The sequence below is a fragment of the Rhopalosiphum padi genome, chromosome 1 (genome assembly GCF_020882245.1).
Source record: "Rhopalosiphum padi isolate XX-2018 chromosome 1, ASM2088224v1, whole genome shotgun sequence".
NCBI lineage: Eukaryota > Metazoa > Arthropoda > Insecta > Hemiptera > Aphididae > Rhopalosiphum > Rhopalosiphum padi.
The window spans coordinates 45,224,542-45,246,154 of record NC_083597.1 but is presented as its reverse complement, the minus strand read 5'-3'; the positions used below and the strand labels follow the sequence as shown (position 1 = coordinate 45,246,154).

The 21,613-nt window shown below is 27.5% G+C and overlaps 1 protein-coding gene across 1 annotated transcript; it reads right to left on the bottom strand.

Moving 5' to 3' along the window:
• Window positions 1–4,209: 4,209 nt before the first annotated feature.
• On the bottom strand, window positions 4,210–6,492 carry LOC132917876 (piggyBac transposable element-derived protein 4-like). The gene is made up of 2 exons (XM_060978850.1): window positions 6,094–6,492; window positions 4,210–6,014 (listed from the first exon to the last, which is right to left on the bottom strand). The coding sequence occupies exons 1-2, from the start codon at window positions 6,181–6,183 to the stop codon at window positions 4,425–4,427; spliced, it is 1,680 nt and encodes a 559-aa protein (XP_060834833.1). The 5' UTR covers window positions 6,184–6,492; the 3' UTR covers window positions 4,210–4,424.
• Window positions 6,493–21,613: the final 15,121 nt, after the last annotated feature.

Here is a 21,613-nt window from a genome sequence, read left to right as displayed (position 1 = left end):
TTTTGCTCATTTGGTTAACAAAAATTGCTCATTTGGTTAAAAAATTGGTTTTTTAATTTTGCTCATTTGGTAAACCAAAATTGCTCATTTGGTTAAAAAATTGGAAAATCAATTTTGCTCATTTGGTTGAAAATTTGGATTTTCAATTTTGCTCATTTGGTTAACCAATTTTGCTCATTTGGTTAACCAAAATTGCTCATTTGGATAAAAAATTGGAAAATCAATTTTGCTCATTTGGTTTAAAATTTGGATTTTCAATTTTGCTCATTTGGTTAACCAAAATTGCTCATTTGGTTAAAAAATTGGGTTTTCAATTTTGCTCATTTGGTTAAAAAATTTGGTTTTCAATTTTGCTCATTTGGTTAACCAATTTTGCTCATTTGGTTAAAAAATTGGTTTTTTAATTTTGCTCATTTGGTTAATCAAAATTGCTCATTTGGTTAACCAATTTTGCTCATTTGGTTAAAAAATTGGAAATTTAAATTTGCTCATTTGTTTTACCAAATTTGCTCATTTGGTTACCCAAATTTGCTCATTAGGTTAAAAATTTGGAAATTCAATTTTGCTCATTTGGTTAAAAATTTGGATTTTCAATTTTGCTCATTTGGTTAACCAATTTTGCTCATTTGGTTAACCAAAATTGCTCATTTGGTGAAAAAATTGGAAATTCAATTTTGCTCATTTGGTTAAAAATTTGGTTTTTTAATTTTGCTCATTTGGTTAACCAATTTTGCTCATTTGGTTAAAAAATTGGAAAATCAATTTTGCTCATTTGGTTGAAAATTTGGATTTTCAATTTTGCTCATTTGGTTAACCAAAATTGCTCATTTGGTTAACCAATTTTGCTCATTTGGTTAAAAAATTGGATTTTCAATTTTGCTCATTTGGTTAACCAGAATTGCTCTTTGGTTAAAAATTTGGATTTTCAATTTTGCTCATTTGGTAAGCCAATTTTGCTCATTTGGTTTACCAAAATTGCTCATTTGGTTAACCAGAATTGCTCATTTGGTTAAAAAATTTGATTTTTAATTTTGCTCATTTAGTTAACCAATTTTGCTCATTTGGTTAACCAATTTTGCTCAATTGGTTAACCAAAATTGCTCATTTGGTTAAAAAATTGGAAATTCAAATTTGCTCATTTGTTTTACCAAATTTGCTCATTTGGTTTACCAATTTTGCTCATTTGGTTAAAAAATTGGTTTTTTAATTTTGCTCATTTGGTTAAAAAATTGGTTTTTTAATTTTGCTCATTTGGTTAATCAAAATTGCTCATTTGGTTAACCAATTTTGCTCATTTGGTTAAAAAATTGGAAATTTAAATTTGCTCATTTGTTTTACCAAATTTGCTCATTTGGTTACCCAAATTTGCTCATTAGGTTAAAAATTTGGAAAATCAATTTTGCTCATTTGGTTAAAAATTTGGATTTTCAATTTTGCTCATTTGGTTAACCAATTTTGCTCATTTGGTTAACCAAAATTGCTCATTTGGTGAAAAAATTGGAAATTCAATTTTGCTCATTTGGTTAAAAATTTGGTTTTTTAATTTTGCTCATTTGGTTAACCAATTTTGCTCATTTGGTTAAAAAATTGGAAAATCAATTTTGCTCATTTGGTTGAAAATTTGGATTTTCAATTTTGCTCATTTGGTTAACCAAAATTGCTCATTTGGTTAAAAAATTGGATTTTCAATTTTGCTCATTTGGTTAACCAATTTTGCTCATTTGGTTAAAAAATTGGAAAATCAATTTTGCTCATTTGGTTGAAAATTTGGATTTTCAATTTTGCTCATTTGGTTAACCAAAATTGCTCATTTGGATAAAAAATTGGAAAATCAATTTTGCTCATTTGGTTTAAAATTTGGATTTTCAATTTTGCTCATTTGGTTAACCAAAATTGCTCATTTGGTTAACCAATTTTGCTCATTTGGTTAAAAAATTGGATTTTCAATTTTGCTCATTTGGTTAACCAGAATTGCTCTTTGGTTAAAAATTTGGATTTTCAATTTTGCTCATTTGGTAAGCCAATTTTGCTCATTTGGTTTACCAAAATTGCTCATTTGGTTAACCAGAATTGCTCATTTGGTTAAAAAATTTGATTTTTAATTTTGCTCATTTAGTTAACCAATTTTGCTCATTTGGTTAACCAATTTTGCTCAATTGGTTAACCAAAATTGCTCATTTGGTTAAAAAATTGGAAATTCAAATTTGCTCATTTGTTTTACCAAATTTGCTCATTTGGTTTACCAATTTTGCTCATTTGGTTAAAAAATTGGTTTTTTAATTTTGCTCATTTGGTTAACCAATTTTGCTCATTTGGTTAACCAAAATTGCTCATTTGGTTAAAAATTTGGGTTTTCAATTTTGCCCATTTGGTTAACCAATTTTGCTCATTTGGTTAACCAGAATGGCTCATTTGGTTAAAAAATTGGAAATTCAATTTTGCTCATTTGGTTAATCAAAATTGCTCTATGGTTAAAAATTTGGATTTTCAATTTTGCTCATTTGGTTAACCAATTTTGCTCATTTGGTTAACCAATTTTGCTCAATTGGTTAACCAAAATTGCTCATTTGGTTAAAAAATTGGAAATTCAATTTTGCTCATTTGGTTAACCAATTTTGCTCATTTGGTTAACCAGAATTGCTCTTTGGTTAAAAATTTGGATTTTTTATTTTGCTTATTTGGTTAACCAATTTTGCTCATTTGGTTAACCAGAATGGCTCATTTGGTTAAAAAATTGGAAATTCAATTTTGCTCATTTGGTTAATCAAAATTGCTCTATGGTTAAAAATTTGGATTTTCAATTTTGCTCATTTGGTTAACCAATTTTGCTCATTTGGTTAACCAATTTTGCTCAATTGGTTAACCAAAATTGCTCATTTGGTTAAAAAATTGGAAATTCAATTTTGCTCATTTGGTTAACCAATTTTGCTCATTTGGTTAACCAGAATTGCTCTTTGGTTAAAAATTTGGATTTTTTATTTTGCTTATTTGGTTAACCAATTTTGCTCATTTGGTTAACCAGAATGGCTCATTTGGTTAATCAAAATTGCTCATTTGGTTAACCAGAATTGCTCATTTGGTTAAAAAATTTGATTTTTAATTTTGCTCATTTGGTTAACCAATTTTGCTCATTTGGTTTACCAAAATTGCTCATTTGGTTAACCAGAATTGCTCATTTGGTTAAAAAATTTGATTTTTAATTTTGCTCATTTGGTTAACCAATTTTGCTCATTTGGTTAACCAATTTTGCTCAATTGGTTAACCAAAATTGCTCATTTGGTGAAAAAAATAGGAAATTCAATTTTGCTCATTTGGTTAATCAAAATTGCTCATTTGGTTAACCAATTTTGCTCATTTGGTTAAAAAATTGGATTTTCAATTTTGCTCATTTGGTTAACCAGAATTGCTCTTTGGTTAAAAATTTGGATTTTCAATTTTGCTCATTTGGTTAACCAATTTTGCTCATTTGGTTTTTCCAAAATTGCTCATTTGGTTAACCAGAATTGCTCATTTGGTTAAAAAATTTGATTTTTAATTTTGCTCATTTGGTTAACCAAAATTGCTCATTTGGTTAAAAAATTGGGTTCCCAATTTTGCTCATTTGGTTAAAAAATTTGGTTTTCAATTTTGCTCATTTGGTTAACCAATTTTGCTCATTTGGTTAAACAGAATGCTCATTTGGTTAAAAAATTGGATTTTCAATTTTGCTCATTTGGTTAAACAATTTTGCTCATTTGGTTAACCAATTTTGCTCAATTGGTTAACCAAAATTGCTCATTTGGTTAAAAAATTGGAAATTCAATTTTGCTCATTTGGTTAACAAGTTAACTGCCTTGTAAATTTCACTGATCTTGCCACGAACGCCTTGAGTATCAAATATGATACACAATCTTCTTTCAAATGTAGCCCTTCTAAATTAACACAAACTTACCAATTACGCCTCGTGTATCACATTTGCTTCTCAACACAACTTGCCACGGTTGCCTTGAGTATCATATATACACTCATTTATTTAATTAAACTATAACTTCATAAAGATAGTTAATGCCAATATAACAATTGGATAAAATACTACACAATATTTTGAATCTTATGGTGTTTCGGCCTCTCGCCTAACTTCATTACTTTTTATTTTCTATAAATTATAAAAATGAAAAAGTTTTCACAAATAACGATTGTTTTAACAATTATAATAATCATTATACTATAATATTATAATATTTATTTTTATTATTATTGTTCATAATAATCAAAAATTAACAAATATAATCAAATAATCAAGCATATAAAATTAAAAAATGTAACAAACTTGTTAATTTAATTATTATCAAACTGATATTCAAATTTTAATAGTAAATACAAAAACAAAACATGACATTTTAATATATAATCAACTTTTCAAAATAATATTATAGTAAAAAAAATCATTTGGTTTTACCTATTTTGTGTTCTTCAGAAAAACATTGAATACAATAAAACCGCTTACAACTAGAACATTTAGTTCTAATTTGTCTAGTAATACTTTGAGCATGTTTACGTCCACCTTGTGCCACCATATGCTTATAACAATTAGAACATCGCCCTCTAGACTTAGTTTCTAATAATTTGTGTGAATTTTCAGTTGGAATCTCTTCTTTTTTTTCTAATAAATTTTCAATCAATATTTCTCTAAATGAAGTAATACTTATTTTTTTTTGAGTTATTTCTTCATACAATGATAAAGCATTCAAAACTGAAGTATTTAAAAGTAATTCAAATGCAATTTTCTTATACCATTTTAATGTTCTCCTTAATGGATTATGATATGAGTTTCGAAGATCACACACATCCACCAGGGATTTACCTTTATTATAATCCAATATAAGTTTTGGTTTAACTATATCTGATCCAAATTTATTAGTTGTTTTAACCATGAGTGCAGAGTGTTTGGTAGAAATAGCTAGTACGTCACGCTTGTCTTTCCATTTCAGTATTGTTATACCTTGATTGCATTGCTTAGCTATTACTTCTCCTCTTTTTAATTTTTTTTTTATAACTTCTGTGGGGTTGTTTTTTCTATTTGATCGTAGAGTACCAACTAGATGAGTAGATCTTTTTAAGAGTTCAGTGGCTAAGTCATAGCTGCTATACCAGTTGTCAGTGTACATTGTTCTACCAATATCTAGGTATTCTTCTGCCATTTCAGTTACAATTCTTGTTGATAATCTCTGGCCAACAACAGCTTCTTTACCAGCATAAATTTTGAACCCAACAGTATAGAAATTGTCAATGCATAATTTAAATATCTTAATTCCATATCTGTGTCTTTTATTTTGTATATATTGCCTAAAAGAAAGACGACCCACAAAGGGAACAATGGATTCGTCAATGCACATAGACTCTTCTGGTGTACGTGCCATTTTATATTTTGATAAAAGTAAGTCAAGTAGTCCACTTATTTTAAATAAACGGTCACCAGGAGGACAGTCATCATTATTACAACAATGAAATGAGCGCAAAAGAATTTCGAATCTTTTTCTAGTCATATATTTTGGTATTTTAGATGCATATATTTCACTTTTTTTCCAATATGAAGCAATTGATGGTTGGGGACATAAACCCATCCACATAATAATACCTAAAAAGGTTTTCATTTCATTAGAAGTTACATCTACCCACTTATGTAGACGTGATTTTGGACTAATTCTAGTTGATAATAAAGACTTTGCATATCTGTTAGTTTCTTTAACCAATAAATGTATCACATCATTATCCAAAAATAAGGAATAAAAATCATAAGGGGTACCTTCAGCTAGTGTATCAATAATATCATGATTGATGCCCACTGGCTCATTATTTGGGTTGAATAATATGTTAGATTGAAATGCATCATCAACATCATTCCAAGAGGGGTTTGATGCATCTTGATGACATTTGTTTTGTTGTGAAGGAACAGTATCAGGCGTAGGCGGAGTAACAAAATCAAAATCATTTTCATTGAATAAGTCATCATTCGAATCGTCGTTTGAATCACTCTGTAAAAAATAGTGCAAAATAAAATACTATAATGTACAGATAACACTAAGTACAAATTATGTACAGTCAAAGATATACCTCTAATTGAAAATCAGAATCAGCATCCGTCTCATCATCGTTGGACCAATCAGACATATCCAGTAACTCTGATATGTTGTACTCATCCATAGTTAACTTTTTGTTGAACAAATACGAAAAAACGTTTTATTATTGCCGTCGAAATGGTAAAATAATTGAAATGATAGCGCAATAGGTTATCCATAATGATTAATCAATTTATTAATAATTATAAATAACTATTTAATATTTATAATCAATGTAAAAATATAAACACACAAAAATTGTATACAAATAGATTGATAAGTATTCCACTGGGGCCTGAGTATCAAATATGATACTCAACTTGAATCGATTAATTTTTATCAAAAATTGAATTTTTATCACGAAATAAATAAATGTGTGTAGAAAAATATTGATAATATTCAAAAAAAGTAGTGTGACCAACTTGGATTGACTACAACATTTCTCAAGGATGAGAATGGTTTGATAAGTGAGAAGCATATATGATACTCAAGGCAAGGTTGAAAAGTCTTGTTAAAATGTATAGAACGAATTTGGATAGTTAGCCGTGTATTATATATGATACTCAAGGCAGTCAACTTGTTAACCAATTTTGCTCATTTGGTTAACCAGAATTGCTCTTTGGTTAAAAATTTGGATTTTTAATTTTGCTCATTTGGTTAACCAATTTTGCTCATTTGGTTAACCAGAATTGCTCTTTGGTTAAAAATTTGGATTTTTAATTTTGCTCATTTGGTTAACCAAAATTGCTCATTTGGTTAACCAGAATTGCTCATTTGGTTAAAAAATTTGATTTTTAATTTTGCTCATATGGTTAACCAATTTTGCTTATTTGGTTAACCGATTTTGCTCAATTGGTTAACCAAAATTGCTCATTTGGTTAAAAAATTGGAAATTCAAATTTGCTCATTTGTTTTACCAAAATTGCTCATTTGGTTAACCAAAATTGCTCATTTGGTTAAAAAATTGGTTTTTTAATTTTGCTCATTTGGTTTACCAATTTTGCTCAATTGGTTAAAAAATTGGAAATTCAATTTTGCTCATTTGATTAAAAATTTGGATTTTCAATTTTGCTCAATTGGTTAACCAAAATTGCTCATTTGGTTAAAAAATTGGAAAATCAATTTTGCTCATTTGGTTTAAAATTTGGATTTTCAATTTTGCTCATTTGGTTAACAAAAATTGCTCATTTGGTTAAAAAATTGGTTTTTTAATTTTGCACATTTGGTAAACCAAAATTGCTCATTTGGTTAAAAAATTGGAAAATCAATTTTGCTCATTTGGTTGAAAATTTGGATTTTCAATTTTGCTCATTTGGTTAACCAATTTTGCTCATTTGGTTAACCAAAATTGCTCATTTGGTTAAAAAATTGGTTTTTTAATTTTGCTCATTTGGTTAAAAAATTGGTTTTTCAATTTTGCTCATTTGGTTAACCAAAATTGCTCATTTGGTTAAAAAATTGGTTTTTCAATTTTGCTCATTTGGTTAACCAAAATTGCTCATTTGGTTAAAAAATTGGTTTTTTAATTTTGCTCATTTGGTTAATCAAAATTGCTCATTTGGTTAACCAATTTTGCTCATTTGGTTAAAAAATTGGAAATTTAAATTTGCTCATTTGTTTTACCAAATTTGCTCATTTGGTTACCCAAATTTGCTCATTAGGTTAAAAATTTGGAAATTCAATTTTGCTCATTTGGTGAAAAAATTGGAAATTCAATTTTGCTCATTTGGTTAAAAATTTGGTTTTTTAATTTTGCTCATTTGGTTAACCAATTTTGCTCATTTGGTTAACCAAAATTGCTCATTTGGATAAAAAAATTGGAAAATCAATTTTGCTCATTTGGTTTAAAATTTGGATTTTCAATTTTGCTCATTTGGTTAACCAAAATTGCTCATTTGGTTAACCAATTTTGCTCATTTGGTTAAAAAATTGGATTTTCAATTTTGCTCATTTGTTTAACCAATTTTGCTCATTTGGTTAAAAAATTGGAAATTTAAATTTGCTCATTTGTTTTACCAAATTTGCTCATTTGGTTACCCAAATTTGCTCATTAGGTTAAAAAATTGGATTTTCAATTTTGCTCATTTGGTTAAACAATTTTGCTCATTTGGTTAACCAATTTTGCTCAATTGGTTAACCAAAATTGCTCATTTGTTTAAAAATTGGAAATTCAATTTTGCTCATTTGGTTAACCAGAATTGCTCATTTGGTTAAAAAATTTGATTTTTAATTTTGCTCATATGGTTAACCAATTTTGCTTATTTGGTTAACCGATTTTGCTCAATTGGTTAACCAAAATTGCTCATTTGGTTAAAAAATTGGAAATTCAAATTTGCTCATTTGTTTTACCAAAATTGCTCATTTGGTTAACCAAAATTGCTCATTTGGTTAAAAAATTGGTTTTTTAATTTTGCTCATTTGGTTTACCAATTTTGCTCAATTGGTTAAAAAATTGGAAATTCAATTTTGCTCATTTGATTAAAAATTTGGATTTTCAATTTTGCTCAATTGGTTAACCAAAATTGCTCATTTGGTTAAAAAATTGGAAAATCAATTTTGCTCATTTGGTTTAAAATTTGGATTTTCAATTTTGCTCATTTGGTTAACAAAAATTGCTCATTTGGTTAAAAAATTGGTTTTTTAATTTTGCTCATTTGGTAAACCAAAATTGCTCATTTGGTTAAAAAATTGGAAAATCAATTTTGCTCATTTGGTTGAAAATTTGGATTTTCAATTTTGCTCATTTGGTTAACCCATTTTGCTCATTTGGTTAACCAAAATTGCTCATTTGGATAAAAAATTGGAAAATCAATTTTGCTCATTTGGTTTAAAATTTGGATTTTCAATTTTGCTCATTTGGTTAACCAAAATTGCTCATTTGGTTAAAAAATTGGGTTTTCAATTTTGCTCATTTGGTTAAAAAATTTGGTTTTCAATTTTGCTCATTTGGTTAACCAATTTTGCTCATTTGGTTAAAAAATTGGTTTTTTAATTTTGCTCATTTGGTTAATCAAAATTGCTCATTTGGTTAACCAATTTTGCTCATTTGGTTAAAAAATTGGATTTTCAATTTTGCTCATTTGGTTAAGCAATTTTGCTCATTTGGTTAACCAAAATTGCTCATTTGGTGAAAAAATTGGAAATTCAATTTTGCTCATTTGGTTAAAAATTTGGTTTTTTAATTTTGCTCATTTGGTTAACCAATTTTGCTCATTTGGTTAACCAAAATTGCTCATTTGGATAAAAAATTGGAAAATCAATTTTGCTCATTTGGTTTAAAATTTGGATTTTCAATTTTGCTCATTTGGTTAACCAAAATTGCTCATTTGGTTAACCAGAATTGCTCTTTGGTTAAAAATTTGGATTTTCAATTTTGCTCATTTGGTAAGCCAATTTTGCTCATTTGGTTTACCAAAATTGCTCATTTGGTTAACCAGAATTGCTCATTTGGTTAAAAAATTTGATTTTTAATTTTGCTCATTTAGTTAACCAATTTTGCTCATTTGGTTAACCAATTTTGCTCAATTGGTTAACCAAAATTGCTCATTTGGTTAAAAAATTGGAAATTCAAATTTGCTCATTTGTTTTACCAAATTTGCTCATTTGGTTTACCAATTTTGCTCATTTGGTTAAAAAATTGGTTTTTTAATTTTGCTCATTTGGTTAACCAATTTTGCTCATTTGGTTAACCAAAATTGCTCATTTGGTTAAAAATTTGGGTTTTCAATTTTGCCTATTTGGTTAACCAATTTTGCTCATTTGGTTAACCAGAATGGCTCATTTGGTTAAAAAATTGGAAATTCAATTTTGCTCATTTGGTTAATCAAAATTGCTCTATGGTTAAAAATTTGGATTTTCAATTTTGCTCATTTGGTTAACCAATTTTGCTCATTTGGTTAACCAATTTTGCTCAATTGGTTAACCAAAATTGCTCATTTGGTTAAAAAATTGGAAATTCAATTTTGCTCATTTGGTTAACCAATTTTGCTCATTTGGTTAACCAGAATTGCTCTTTGGTTAAAAATTTGGATTTTTTATTTTGCTTATTTGGTTAACCAATTTTGCTCATTTGGTTAACCAGAATGGCTCATTTGGTTAATCAAAATTGCTCATTTGGTTAACCAGAATTGCTCATTTGGTTAAAAAATTTGATTTTTAATTTTGCTCATTTGGTTAACCAATTTTGCTCATTTGGTTTACCAAAATTGCTCATTTGGTTAACCAGAATTGCTCATTTGGTTAAAAAATTTGATTTTTAATTTTGCTCATTTGGTTAACCAATTTTGCTCATTTGGTTAACCAATTTTGCTCAATTGGTTAACCAAAATTGCTCATTTGGTGAAAAAAATAGGAAATTCAATTTTGCTCATTTGGTTAATCAAAATTGCTCATTTGGTTAACCAATTTTGCTCATTTGGTTAAAAAATTGGATTTTCAATTTTGCTCATTTGGTTAACCAGAATTGCTCTTTGGTTAAAAATTTGGATTTTTAATTTTGCTCATTTGGTTAACCAATTTTGCTCATTTGGTTTTTCCAAAATTGCTCATTTGGTTAACCAGAATTGCTCATTTGGTTAAAAAATTTGATTTTTAATTTTGCTCATTTGGTTAACCAAAATTGCTCATTTGGTTAAAAAATTGGGTTCCCAATTTTGCTCATTTGGTTAAAAAATTTGGTTTTCAATTTTGCTCATTTGGTTAACCAATTTTGCTCATTTGGTTAAACAGAATGCTCATTTGGTTAAAAATTTGGATTTTCAATTTTGCTCATTTGGTTAACCAATTTTGCTCATTTGGTTAAAAATTTGGATTTTCAATTTTGCTCATTTGGTTAACCAATTTTGCTCACTTGGTTAACCAATTTTGCTCAATTGGTTAACCAAAATTGCTCATTTGGTTAAAAAATTGGAAATTCAAATTTGCTCATTTGTTTTACCAAATTTGCTCATTTGGTTTACCAATTTTGCTCATTTGGTTAAAAAATTGGTTTTTTAATTTTGCTCATTTGGTTAACCAGAATTGCTCTTTGGTTAAAAATTTGGATTTTTAATTTTGCTCATTTGGTTAACCAAAATTGCTCATTTGGTTAACCAGAATTGCTCATTTGGTTAAAAAATTTGATTTTTAATTTTGCTCATATGGTTAACCAATTTTGCTTATTTGGTTAACCGATTTTGCTCAATTGGTTAACCAAAATTGCTCATTTGGTTAAAAAATTGGAAATTCAAATTTGCTCATTTGTTTTACCAAAATTGCTCATTTGGTTAACCAAAATTGCTCATTTGGTTAAAAAATTGGTTTTTTAATTTTGCTCATTTGGTTTACCAATTTTGCTCAATTGGTTAAAAAATTGGAAATTCAATTTTGCTCATTTGATTAAAAATTTGGATTTTCAATTTTGCTCAATTGGTTAACCAAAATTGCTCATTTGGTTAAAAAATTGGAAAATCAATTTTGCTCATTTGGTTTAAAATTTGGATTTTCAATTTTGCTCATTTGGTTAACAAAAATTGCTCATTTGTTTAAAAAATTGGTTTTTTAATTTTGCTCATTTGGTAAACCAAAATTGCTCATTTGGTTAAAAAATTGGAAAATCAATTTTGCTCATTTGGTTGAAAATTTGGATTTTCAATTTTGCTCATTTGGTTAACCAATTTTGCTCATTTGGTTAACCAAAATTGCTCATTTGGATAAAAAATTGGAAAATCAATTTTGCTCATTTGGTTTAAAATTTGGATTTTCAATTTTGCTCATTTGGTTAACCAAAATTGCTCATTTGGTTAAAAAATTGGGTTTTCAATTTTGCTCATTTGGTTAAAAAATTTGGTTTTCAATTTTGCTCATTTGGTTAACCAATTTTGCTCATTTGGTTAAAAAATTGGTTTTTTAATTTTGCTCATTTGGTTAAAAAATTGGTTTTTCAATTTTGCTCATTTGGTTAACCAAAATTGCTCATTTGGTTAAAAAATTGGTTTTTTAATTTTGCTCATTTGGTTAATCAAAATTGCTCATTTGGTTAACCAATTTTGCTCATTTGGTTAAAAAGTTGGAAATTTAAATTTGCTCATTTGTTTTACCAAATTTGCTCATTTGGTTACCCAAATTTGCTCATTAGGTTAAAAATTTGGAAATTCAATTTTGCTCATTTGGTGAAAAAATTGGAAATTCAATTTTGCTCATTTGGTTAAAAATTTGGTTTTTTAATTTTGCTCATTTGGTTAACCAATTTTGCTCATTTGGTTAACCAAAATTGCTCATTTGGATAAAAAATTGGAAAATCAATTTTGCTCATTTGGTTTAAAATTTGGATTTTCAATTTTGCTCATTTGGTTAACCAAAATTGCTCATTTGGTTAACCAATTTTGCTCATTTGGTTAAAAAATTGGATTTTCAATTTTGCTCATTTGGTTAACCAGAATTGCTCTTTGGTTAAAAATTTGGATTTTCAATTTTGCTCATTTGGTAAGCCAATTTTGCTCATTTGGTTTACCAAAATTGCTCATTTGGTTAACCAGAATTGCTCATTTGGTTAAAAAATTTGATTTTTAATTTTGCTCATTTAGTTAACCAATTTTGCTCATTTGGTTAACCAATTTTGCTCAATTGGTTAACCAAAATTGCTCATTTGGTTAAAAAATTGGAAATTCAAATTTGCTCATTTGTTTTACCAAATTTGCTCATTTGGTTTACCAATTTTGCTCATTTGGTTAAAAAATTGGTTTTTTAATTTTGCTCATTTGGTTAACCAGAATTGCTCATTTGGTTAAAAATTTGGGTTTTCAATTTTGCCCATTTGGTTAACCAATTTTGCTCATTTGGTTAACCAGAATTGCACATTTGGTTAAAAAATTGGAAATTCAATTTTGCTCATTTGGTTAAAAAATTGGATTTTTAATTTTGCTCATTTGGTTAACCAAAATTGCTCATTTGGTTAAAAAATTGGAAATTCAAATTTGCTTATTTGTTTTACTAAATTTGCTCATTTGGTTTACCAATTTTGCTCATTTGGTTAAAAAATTGGTTTTTTAATTTTGCTCATTTGGTTAACCAATTTTGCTCATTTGGTTAAAAATTTGGATTTTCAATTTTGCTCATTTGGTTAACCAATTTTGCTCACTTGGTTAACCAATTTTGCTCATTTGGTTAACCAATTTTGCTCATTTGGTTAACCAGAATGGCTCATTTGGTTAAAAAATTGGAAATTCAATTTTGCTCATTTGGTTAATCAAAATTGCTCATTTGGTTAACCAATTTTGCTCATTTGGTTAAAAAATTGGATTTTCAAATTTGCTCATTTGGTTAACCAGAATGGCTCATTTGGTTAAAAAATTGGAAATTCATTTTTGCTCATTTGGTTAATCAAAATTTCTCTATGGTTAAAAATTTGGATTTTCAATTTTGCTCATTTGGTTAACCAATTTTGCTCATTTGGTTAACCAATTTTGCTCAATTGGTTAACCAAAATTGCTCATTTGGTTAAAAAATTGGAAATTCAATTTTGCTCATTTGGTTAACCAATTTTGCTCATTTGGTTAACCAGAATTGCTCTTTGGTTAAAAATTTGGATTTTTTATTTTGCTTATTTGGTTAACCAATTTTGCTCATTTGGTTAACCAGAATGGCTCATTTGGTTAAAAAATTGGAAATTCAATTTTGCTCATTTGGTTAATCAAAATTGCTCATTTGGTTAACCAATTTTGCTCATTTGGTTAAAAAATTGGATTTTCAATTTTGCTCATTTGGTTAACCAGAATTGCTTTTTGGTTAAAAATTTGGATTTTCAATTTTGCTCATTTGGTTAACCAATTTTGCTCATTTGGTTAACCAGAATTGCTCTTTGGTTCAAAATTTGGATTTTCAATTTTGCTCATTTGGTTAACCAATTTTGCTCATTTGGTTTACCAAAATTGCTCATTTGGTTAACCAGAATTGCTCATTTGGTTAAAAAATTTGATTTTTAATTTTGCTCATTTGGTTAACCAATTTTGCTCATTTGGTTAAAAAATTGGTTTTTTAATTTTGCTCAATTGGGTAACCAATTTTGCTTATTTGGTTAACCAATTTTGCTCATTTGGTTAAAAAATTGGATTTTCAATTTTGCTCATTTGGTTAACCAGAATTGTTCTTTGGTTAAAAATTTGGATTTTCAATTTTGCTCATTTGGTTAACCAATTTTGCTCATTTGGTTTTTCCAAAATTGCTCATTTGGTTAACCAGAATTGCTCATTTGGTTAAAAAATTTGATTTTTAATTTTGCTCATTTGGTTAACCAAAATTGCTCATTTGGTTAAAAAATTGGGTTTTCAATTTTGCTCATTTGGTTAAAAAATTTGGTTTTCAATTTTGCTCATTTGGTTAACCAATTTTGCTCATTTGGTTAAACAGAATGCTCATTTGGTTAAAAATTTGGATTTTCAATTTTGCTCATTTGGTTAACCAATTTTGCTCATTTGGTTAACCAGAATTGCTCATTTGGTTAAAAAATTGGAAATTCAATTTTGCTCATTTGGTTAATCAAAATTGCTCATTTGGTTAACCAATTTTGCTCATTTGGTTAACCAATTTTGCTCAATTGGTTAACCAAATTTGCTCATTTGGTTAAAAAATTGGAAATTTAAATTTGCTCATTTGTTTTACCAAATTTGCTCATTTGGTTTACCAATTTTGCTCATTTGGTTAAAAAATTGGTTTTTTAATTTTGCTCATTTGGTTAACCAATTTTGCTCATTTGGTTAACCAGAAATGCTCATTTGGTAAAAAAATTGGAAATTCAATTTTGCTTATTTGGTTAATCAAAATTGCTCATTTGGTTAACCAATTTTGCTCATTTGGTTAAAAAATTGGAAATTCAAATTTGCTCATTTGTTTTACCAAATTTGCTCATTTGGTTTACCAATTTTGCTCATTTGGTTAAAAAATTGGTTTTTTAATTTTGCTCATTTGGTTAACCAATTTTGCTCATTTAGTTAACCAAAGTTTCTCATTTGGTAAAAAAATTGGAAATTCAATTTTGCTCATTTGGTTAAAAATTTGGTTTTTTAATTTTGCTCATTTGGTTAACCAATTTTGCTCATTTGGTTAAAAAATTGGATTTTCAATTTTGCTCATTTGGTTAACCAATTTTAGTCATTCGGTTAACTAGAATTGCTCTTTGGTTAAAAATTTGGATTTTCAATTTTGCTCATTTGGTTAAACAATTTTGCTCATTTGGTTAACCAATTTTGCTCAATTGGTTAACCAAAATTGCTCATTTGGTTAAAAAATTGGAAATTCAATTTTGCTCATTTGGTTAAAAAATTGGAAAATCAATTTTGCTCATTTGGTTGAAAATTTGGATTTTCAATTTTGCTCATTTGGTTAACCAAAATTGCTCAGTTGGTTAAAAAATTGGGTTTTCAATTTTGCTCATTTGGTTATAAAATTTGGTTTTCAATTTTGCTCATTTGGTTAACCAATTTTGCTCATTTGGTTAAAAAATTGGTTTTTTAATTTTGCTCATTTGGTTAAAAAATTGGTTTTTCAATTTTGCTCATTTGGTTAACCAAAATTGCTCATTTGGTTAAAAAATTGGTTTTTTAATTTTGCTCATTTGGTTAACCAATTTTGCTCATTTGGTTAACCAGAATTGCTCATTTGGATAAAAAATTGGAAATTCAATTTTGCTCATTTGGTTAATCAAAATTGCTCATTTGGTTAACCAATTTTGCTCATTTGGTTAAAAAATTGGAAATTTAAATTTGCTCATTTGTTTTACCAAATTTGCTCATTTGGTTACCCAAATTTGCTCATTAGGTTAAAAATTTGGAAATTCAATTTTGCTCATTTGGTTAAAAATTTGGATTTTCAATTTTGCTCATTTGGTTAACCAATTTTGCTCATTTGGTTAACCAAAATTGCTCATTTGGATAAAAAATTGGAAAATCAATTTTGCTCATTTGGTTTAAAATTTGGATTTTCAATTTTGCTCATTTGGTTAACCAAAATTGCTCATTTGGTTAAAAAATTGGGTTTTCAATTTTGCTCATTTGGTTAAAAAATTTTGGTTAACCAGAATTGCTCATTTGGTTAAAAAATTTGATTTTTAATTTTGCTCATTTGGTTAACCAATTTTGCTCATTTGGTTAAAAAATTGGTTTTTTAATTTTGCTCAATTGGGTAACCAATTTTGCTTATTTGGTTAACCAATTTTGCTCATTTGGTTAAAAAATTGGAAATTCAATTTTGCTCATTTGGTTAAAAAATTGGATTTTTAATTTTGCTCATTTGGTTAACCAAAATTGCTCATTTGGTTAAAAAATTGGAAATTCAAATTTGCTTATTTGTTTTACTAAATTTGCTCATTTGGTTTACCAATTTTGCTCATTTGGTTAAAAAATTGGTTTTTTAATTTTGCTCATTTGGTTAACCAATTTTGCTCATTTGGTTAAAAATTTGGATTTTCAATTTTGCTCATTTGGTTAACCAATTTTGCTCACTTGGTTAACCAATTTTGCTCATTTGGTTAACCAATTTTGCTCATTTGGTTAACCAGAATGGCTCATTTGGTTAAAAAATTGGAAATTCAATTTTGCTCATTTGGTTAATCAAAATTGCTCATTTGGTTAACCAATTTTGCTCATTTGGTTAAAAAATTGGATTTTCAAATTTGCTCATTTGGTTAACCAGAATGGCTCATTTGGTTAAAAAATTGGAAATTCATTTTTGCTCATTTGGTTAATCAAAATTTCTCTATGGTTAAAAATTTGGATTTTCAATTTTGCTCATTTGGTTAACCAATTTTGCTCATTTGGTTAACCAATTTTGCTCAATTGGTTAACCAAAATTGCTCATTTGGTTAAAAAATTGGAAATTCAATTTTGCTCATTTGGTTAACCAATTTTGCTCATTTGGTTAACCAGAATTGCTCTTTGGTTAAAAATTTGGATTTTTTATTTTGCTTATTTGGTTAACCAATTTTGCTCATTTGGTTAACCAGAATGGCTCATTTGGTTAAAAAATTGGAAATTCAATTTTGCTCATTTGGTTAATCAAAATTGCTCATTTGGTTAACCAATTTTGCTCATTTGGTTAAAAAATTGGATTTTCAATTTTGCTCATTTGGTTAACCAGAATTGCTTTTTGGTTAAAAATTTGGATTTTCAATTTTGCTCATTTGGTTAACCAATTTTGCTCATTTGGTTAACCAGAATTGCTCTTTGGTTCAAAATTTGGATTTTCAATTTTGCTCATTTGGTTAACCAATTTTGCTCATTTGGTTTACCAAAATTGCTCATTTGGTTAACCAGAATTGCTCATTTGGTTAAAAAATTTGATTTTTAATTTTGCTCATTTGGTTAACCAATTTTGCTCATTTGGTTAAAAAATTGGTTTTTTAATTTTGCTCAATTGGGTAACCAATTTTGCTTATTTGGTTAACCAATTTTGCTCATTTGGTTAAAAAATTGGATTTTCAATTTTGCTCATTTGGTTAACCAGAATTGTTCTTTGGTTAAAAATTTGGATTTTCAATTTTGCTCATTTGGTTAACCAATTTTGCTCATTTGGTTTTTCCAAAATTGCTCATTTGGTTAACCAGAATTGCTGATTTGGTTAAAAAATTTGATTTTTAATTTTGCTCATTTGGTTAACCAAAATTGCTCATTTGGTTAAAAAATTGGGTTTTCAATTTTGCTCATTTGGTTAAAAAATTTGGTTTTCAATTTTGCTCATTTGGTTAACCAATTTTGCTCATTTGGTTAAACAGAATGCTCATTTGGTTAAAAATTTGGATTTTCAATTTTGCTCATTTGGTTAACCAATTTTGCTCATTTGGTTAACCAGAATTGCTCATTTGGTTAAAAAATTGGAAATTCAATTTTGCTCATTTGGTTAATCAAAATTGCTCATTTGGTTAACCAATTTTGCTCATTTGGTTAACCAATTTTGCTCAATTGGTTAACCAAATTTGCTCATTTGGTTAAAAAATTGGAAATTTAAATTTGCTCATTTGTTTTACCAAATTTGCTCATTTGGTTTACCAATTTTGCTCATTTGGTTAAAAAATTGGTTTTTTAATTTTGCTCATTTGGTTAACCAATTTTGCTCATTTGGTTAACCAGAAATGCTCATTTGGTAAAAAAATTGGAAATTCAATTTTGCTTATTTGGTTAATCAAAATTGCTCATTTGGTTAACCAATTTTGCTCATTTGGTTAAAAAATTGGAAATTCAAATTTGCTCATTTGTTTTACCAAATTTGCTCATTTGGTTTACCAATTTTGCTCATTTGGTTAAAAAATTGGTTTTTTAATTTTGCTCATTTGGTTAACCAATTTTGCTCATTTGGTTAACCAAAGTTTCTCATTTGGTAAAAAAATTGGAAATTCAATTTTGCTCATTTGGTTAAAAATTTGGTTTTTTAATTTTGCTCATTTGGTTAACCAATTTTGCTCATTTGGTTAAAAAATTGGATTTTCAATTTTGCTCATTTGGTTAACCAATTTTAGTCATTCGGTTAACTAGAATTGCTCTTTGGTTAAAAATTTGGATTTTCAATTTTGCTCATTTGGTTAAACAATTTTGCTCATTTGGTTAACCAATTTTGCTCAATTGGTTAACCAAAATTGCTCAGTTGGTTAAAAAATTGGGTTTTCAATTTTGCTCATTTGGTTATAAAATTTGGTTTTCAATTTTGCTCATTTGGTTAACCAATTTTGCTCATTTGGTTAAAAAATTGGTTTTTTAATTTTGCTCATTTGGTTAAAAAATTGGTTTTTCAATTTTGCTCATTTGGTTAACCAAAATTGCTCATTTGGTTAAAAAATTGGTTTTTTAATTTTGCTCATTTGGTTAACCAATTTTGCTCATTTGGTTAACCAGAATTGCTCATTTGGATAAAAAATTGGAAATTCAATTTTGCTCATTTGGTTAATCAAAATTGCTCATTTGGTTAACCAATTTTGCTCATTTGGTTAAAAAATTGGAAATTTAAATTTGCTCATTTGTTTTACCAAATTTGCTCATTTGGTTACCCAAATTTGCTCATTAGGTTAAAAATTTGGAAATTCAATTTTGCTCATTTGGTTAAAAATTTGGATTTTCAATTTTGCTCATTTGGTTAACCAATTTTGCTCATTTGGTTAACCAAAATTGCTCATTTGGATAAAAAATTGGAAAATCAATTTTGCTCATTTGGTTTAAAATTTGGATTTTCAATTTTGCTCATTTGGTTAACCAAAATTGCTCATTTGGTTAAAAAATTGGGTTTTCAATTTTGCTCATTTGGTTAAAAAATTTGGTTTTCAATTTTGCTCATTTGGTTAACCAATTTTGCTCATTTGGTTAAACAGAATGCTCATTTGGTTAAAAATTTGGATTTTCAATTTTGCTCATTTGGTTAACCAATTTTGCTCATTTGGTTAACCAGAATTGCTCATTTGGTTAAAAAATTGGAAATTCAATTTTGCTCATTTGGTTAATCAAAATTGCTCATTTGGTTAACCAATTTTGCTCATTTGGTTAACCAATTTTGCTCAATTGGTTAACCAAAATTGCTCATTTGGTTAAAAAATTGGAAATTCAATTTTGCTCATTTGGTTAAAAATTTGGATTTTCAATTTTGCTCATTTGGTTAACCAATTTTGCTCATTTGGTTAACCAAAATTGCTCATTTAGTGAAAAAATTGGAAATTCAATTTTGCTCATTTGGTTAAAAATTTGGATTTTCAATTTTGCTCATTTGGTTAACCAAAATTGCTCATTTGGTTAAAAAATTGGTTTTTTAATTTTGCTCATTTGGTTAACCAATTTTGCTCATTTGGTTAAAAAGAATTGCTCATTTGGTTAAAAATTTGGATTTTCAATTTTGCTCATTTGGTTAACCAGAATTGCTCATTTGGTTAAAAATTTGGGTTTTCAATTTTGCCTATTTGGTTAACCAATTTTGCTCATTTGGTTAACCAGAATTGCTCATTTGGTTAAAAATTTGGGTTTTCAATTTTGCTCATTTGGTTAAAAAATTGTGTTTTCAATTTTGCTCATTTGGTTAACCAATTTTGCTCATTTGGTTAACCAATTTTGCTCAATTGGTTAACCAAAATTGCTCATTTGGTTAAAAAATTGGAAATTCAATTTTGCTCATTTGGTTAACCAATTTTGCTCATTTGGTTAACCAGAATTGCTCATTTGGTTAAAAAATTGGTTTTTCAATTTTGCTCATTTGGTTAACCAAAATTGCTCATTTGGTTAAAAAATTGGTTTTTTAATTTTGCTCATTTGGTTAACCAATTTTGCTCATTTGGTTAATCAATTTTGCTCATTTGGTTAACCAATTTTGCTCATTTGGTTAACCAGAATTGCTCATTTGGTTAAAAAATTGGAAATTCAATTTTGCTCATTTGGTTAATCAAAATTGCTCATTTGGTTAACCAATTTTGCTCATTTTGTTAAAAAATTGGAAATTTAAATTTGCTCATTTGTTTTACCAAATTTGCTCATTTGGTTACCCAAATTTGCTCATTAGGTTAAAAAATTGGAAATTCAATTTTGCTCATTTGGTTAAAAAATTGGAAATTCAATTTTGCTCATTTGGTTAACCAATTTTGCTCATTTGGTTAACCAATTTTGCTCAATTGGTTAACCAAAATTGCTCATTTGGTTAAAAAATTGGAAATTCAATTTTGCTCATTTGGTTAACCAATTTTGCTCATTTGGTTAACCAGAATTGCTCATTTGGTTAAAAAATTGGTTTTTCAATTTTGCTCATTTGGTTAACCAAAATTGCTCATTTGGTTAAAAAATTGGTTTTTTTAATTTTGCTCATTTGGTTAACCAATTTTGCTCATTTGGTTAATCAATTTTGCTCATTTGGTTAACCAATTTTGCTCATTTGGTTAACCAGAATTGCTCATTTGGTTAAAAAATTGGAAATTCAATTTTGCTCATTTGGTTAATCAAAATTGCTCATTTGGTTAACCAATTTTGCTCATTTTGTTAAAAAATTGGAAATTTAAATTTGCTCATTTGTTTTACCAAATTTGCTCATTTGGTTACCCAAATTTGCTCATTAGGTTAAAAAATTGGAAATTCAATTTTGCTCATTTGGTTAAAAAATTGGAAATTCAATTTTGCTCATTTGGTTAACCAATTTTGCTCATTTGGTTAACCAGAATTGCTCTTTGGTTAAAAATTTGGATTTTTAATTTTGCTCATTTGGTAAACCAATTTTGCTCATTTGGTTAACCAGAATTGCTCTTTGGTTAAAAATTTGGATTTTTAATTTTGCTCATTTGGTTAACCAATTTTGCTCATTTGGTTAACCAGAATGGCTCATTTGGTTTAAAAATTGGAAATTCAATTTTGCTCATTTGGTTAATCAAAATTGCTCATTTGGTTAACCAATTTTGCTCATTTGGTTAAAAAATTGGATTTTCAATTTTGCTCATTTGGTTAACCAGAATTGCTCTATGGTTAAAAATTTGGATTTTCAATTTTGCTCATTTGGTTTACCAAAATTGCTCATTTGGTTAACCAGAATTG

Bases quoted from the DNA above. Each gene is read 5' to 3' on its own strand.
- LOC132917876 (XM_060978850.1), bottom strand. From the start codon at position 6,183: ATGGATGAGTACAACATATCAGAGTTACTGGATATGTCTGATTGGTCC. The intron at 6,015-6,093 runs GTATATCTTTGA...TATTTTTTACAG, and splicing joins ATTCTGATTTTCAATTAGAG to AGTGATTCAAACGACGATTC.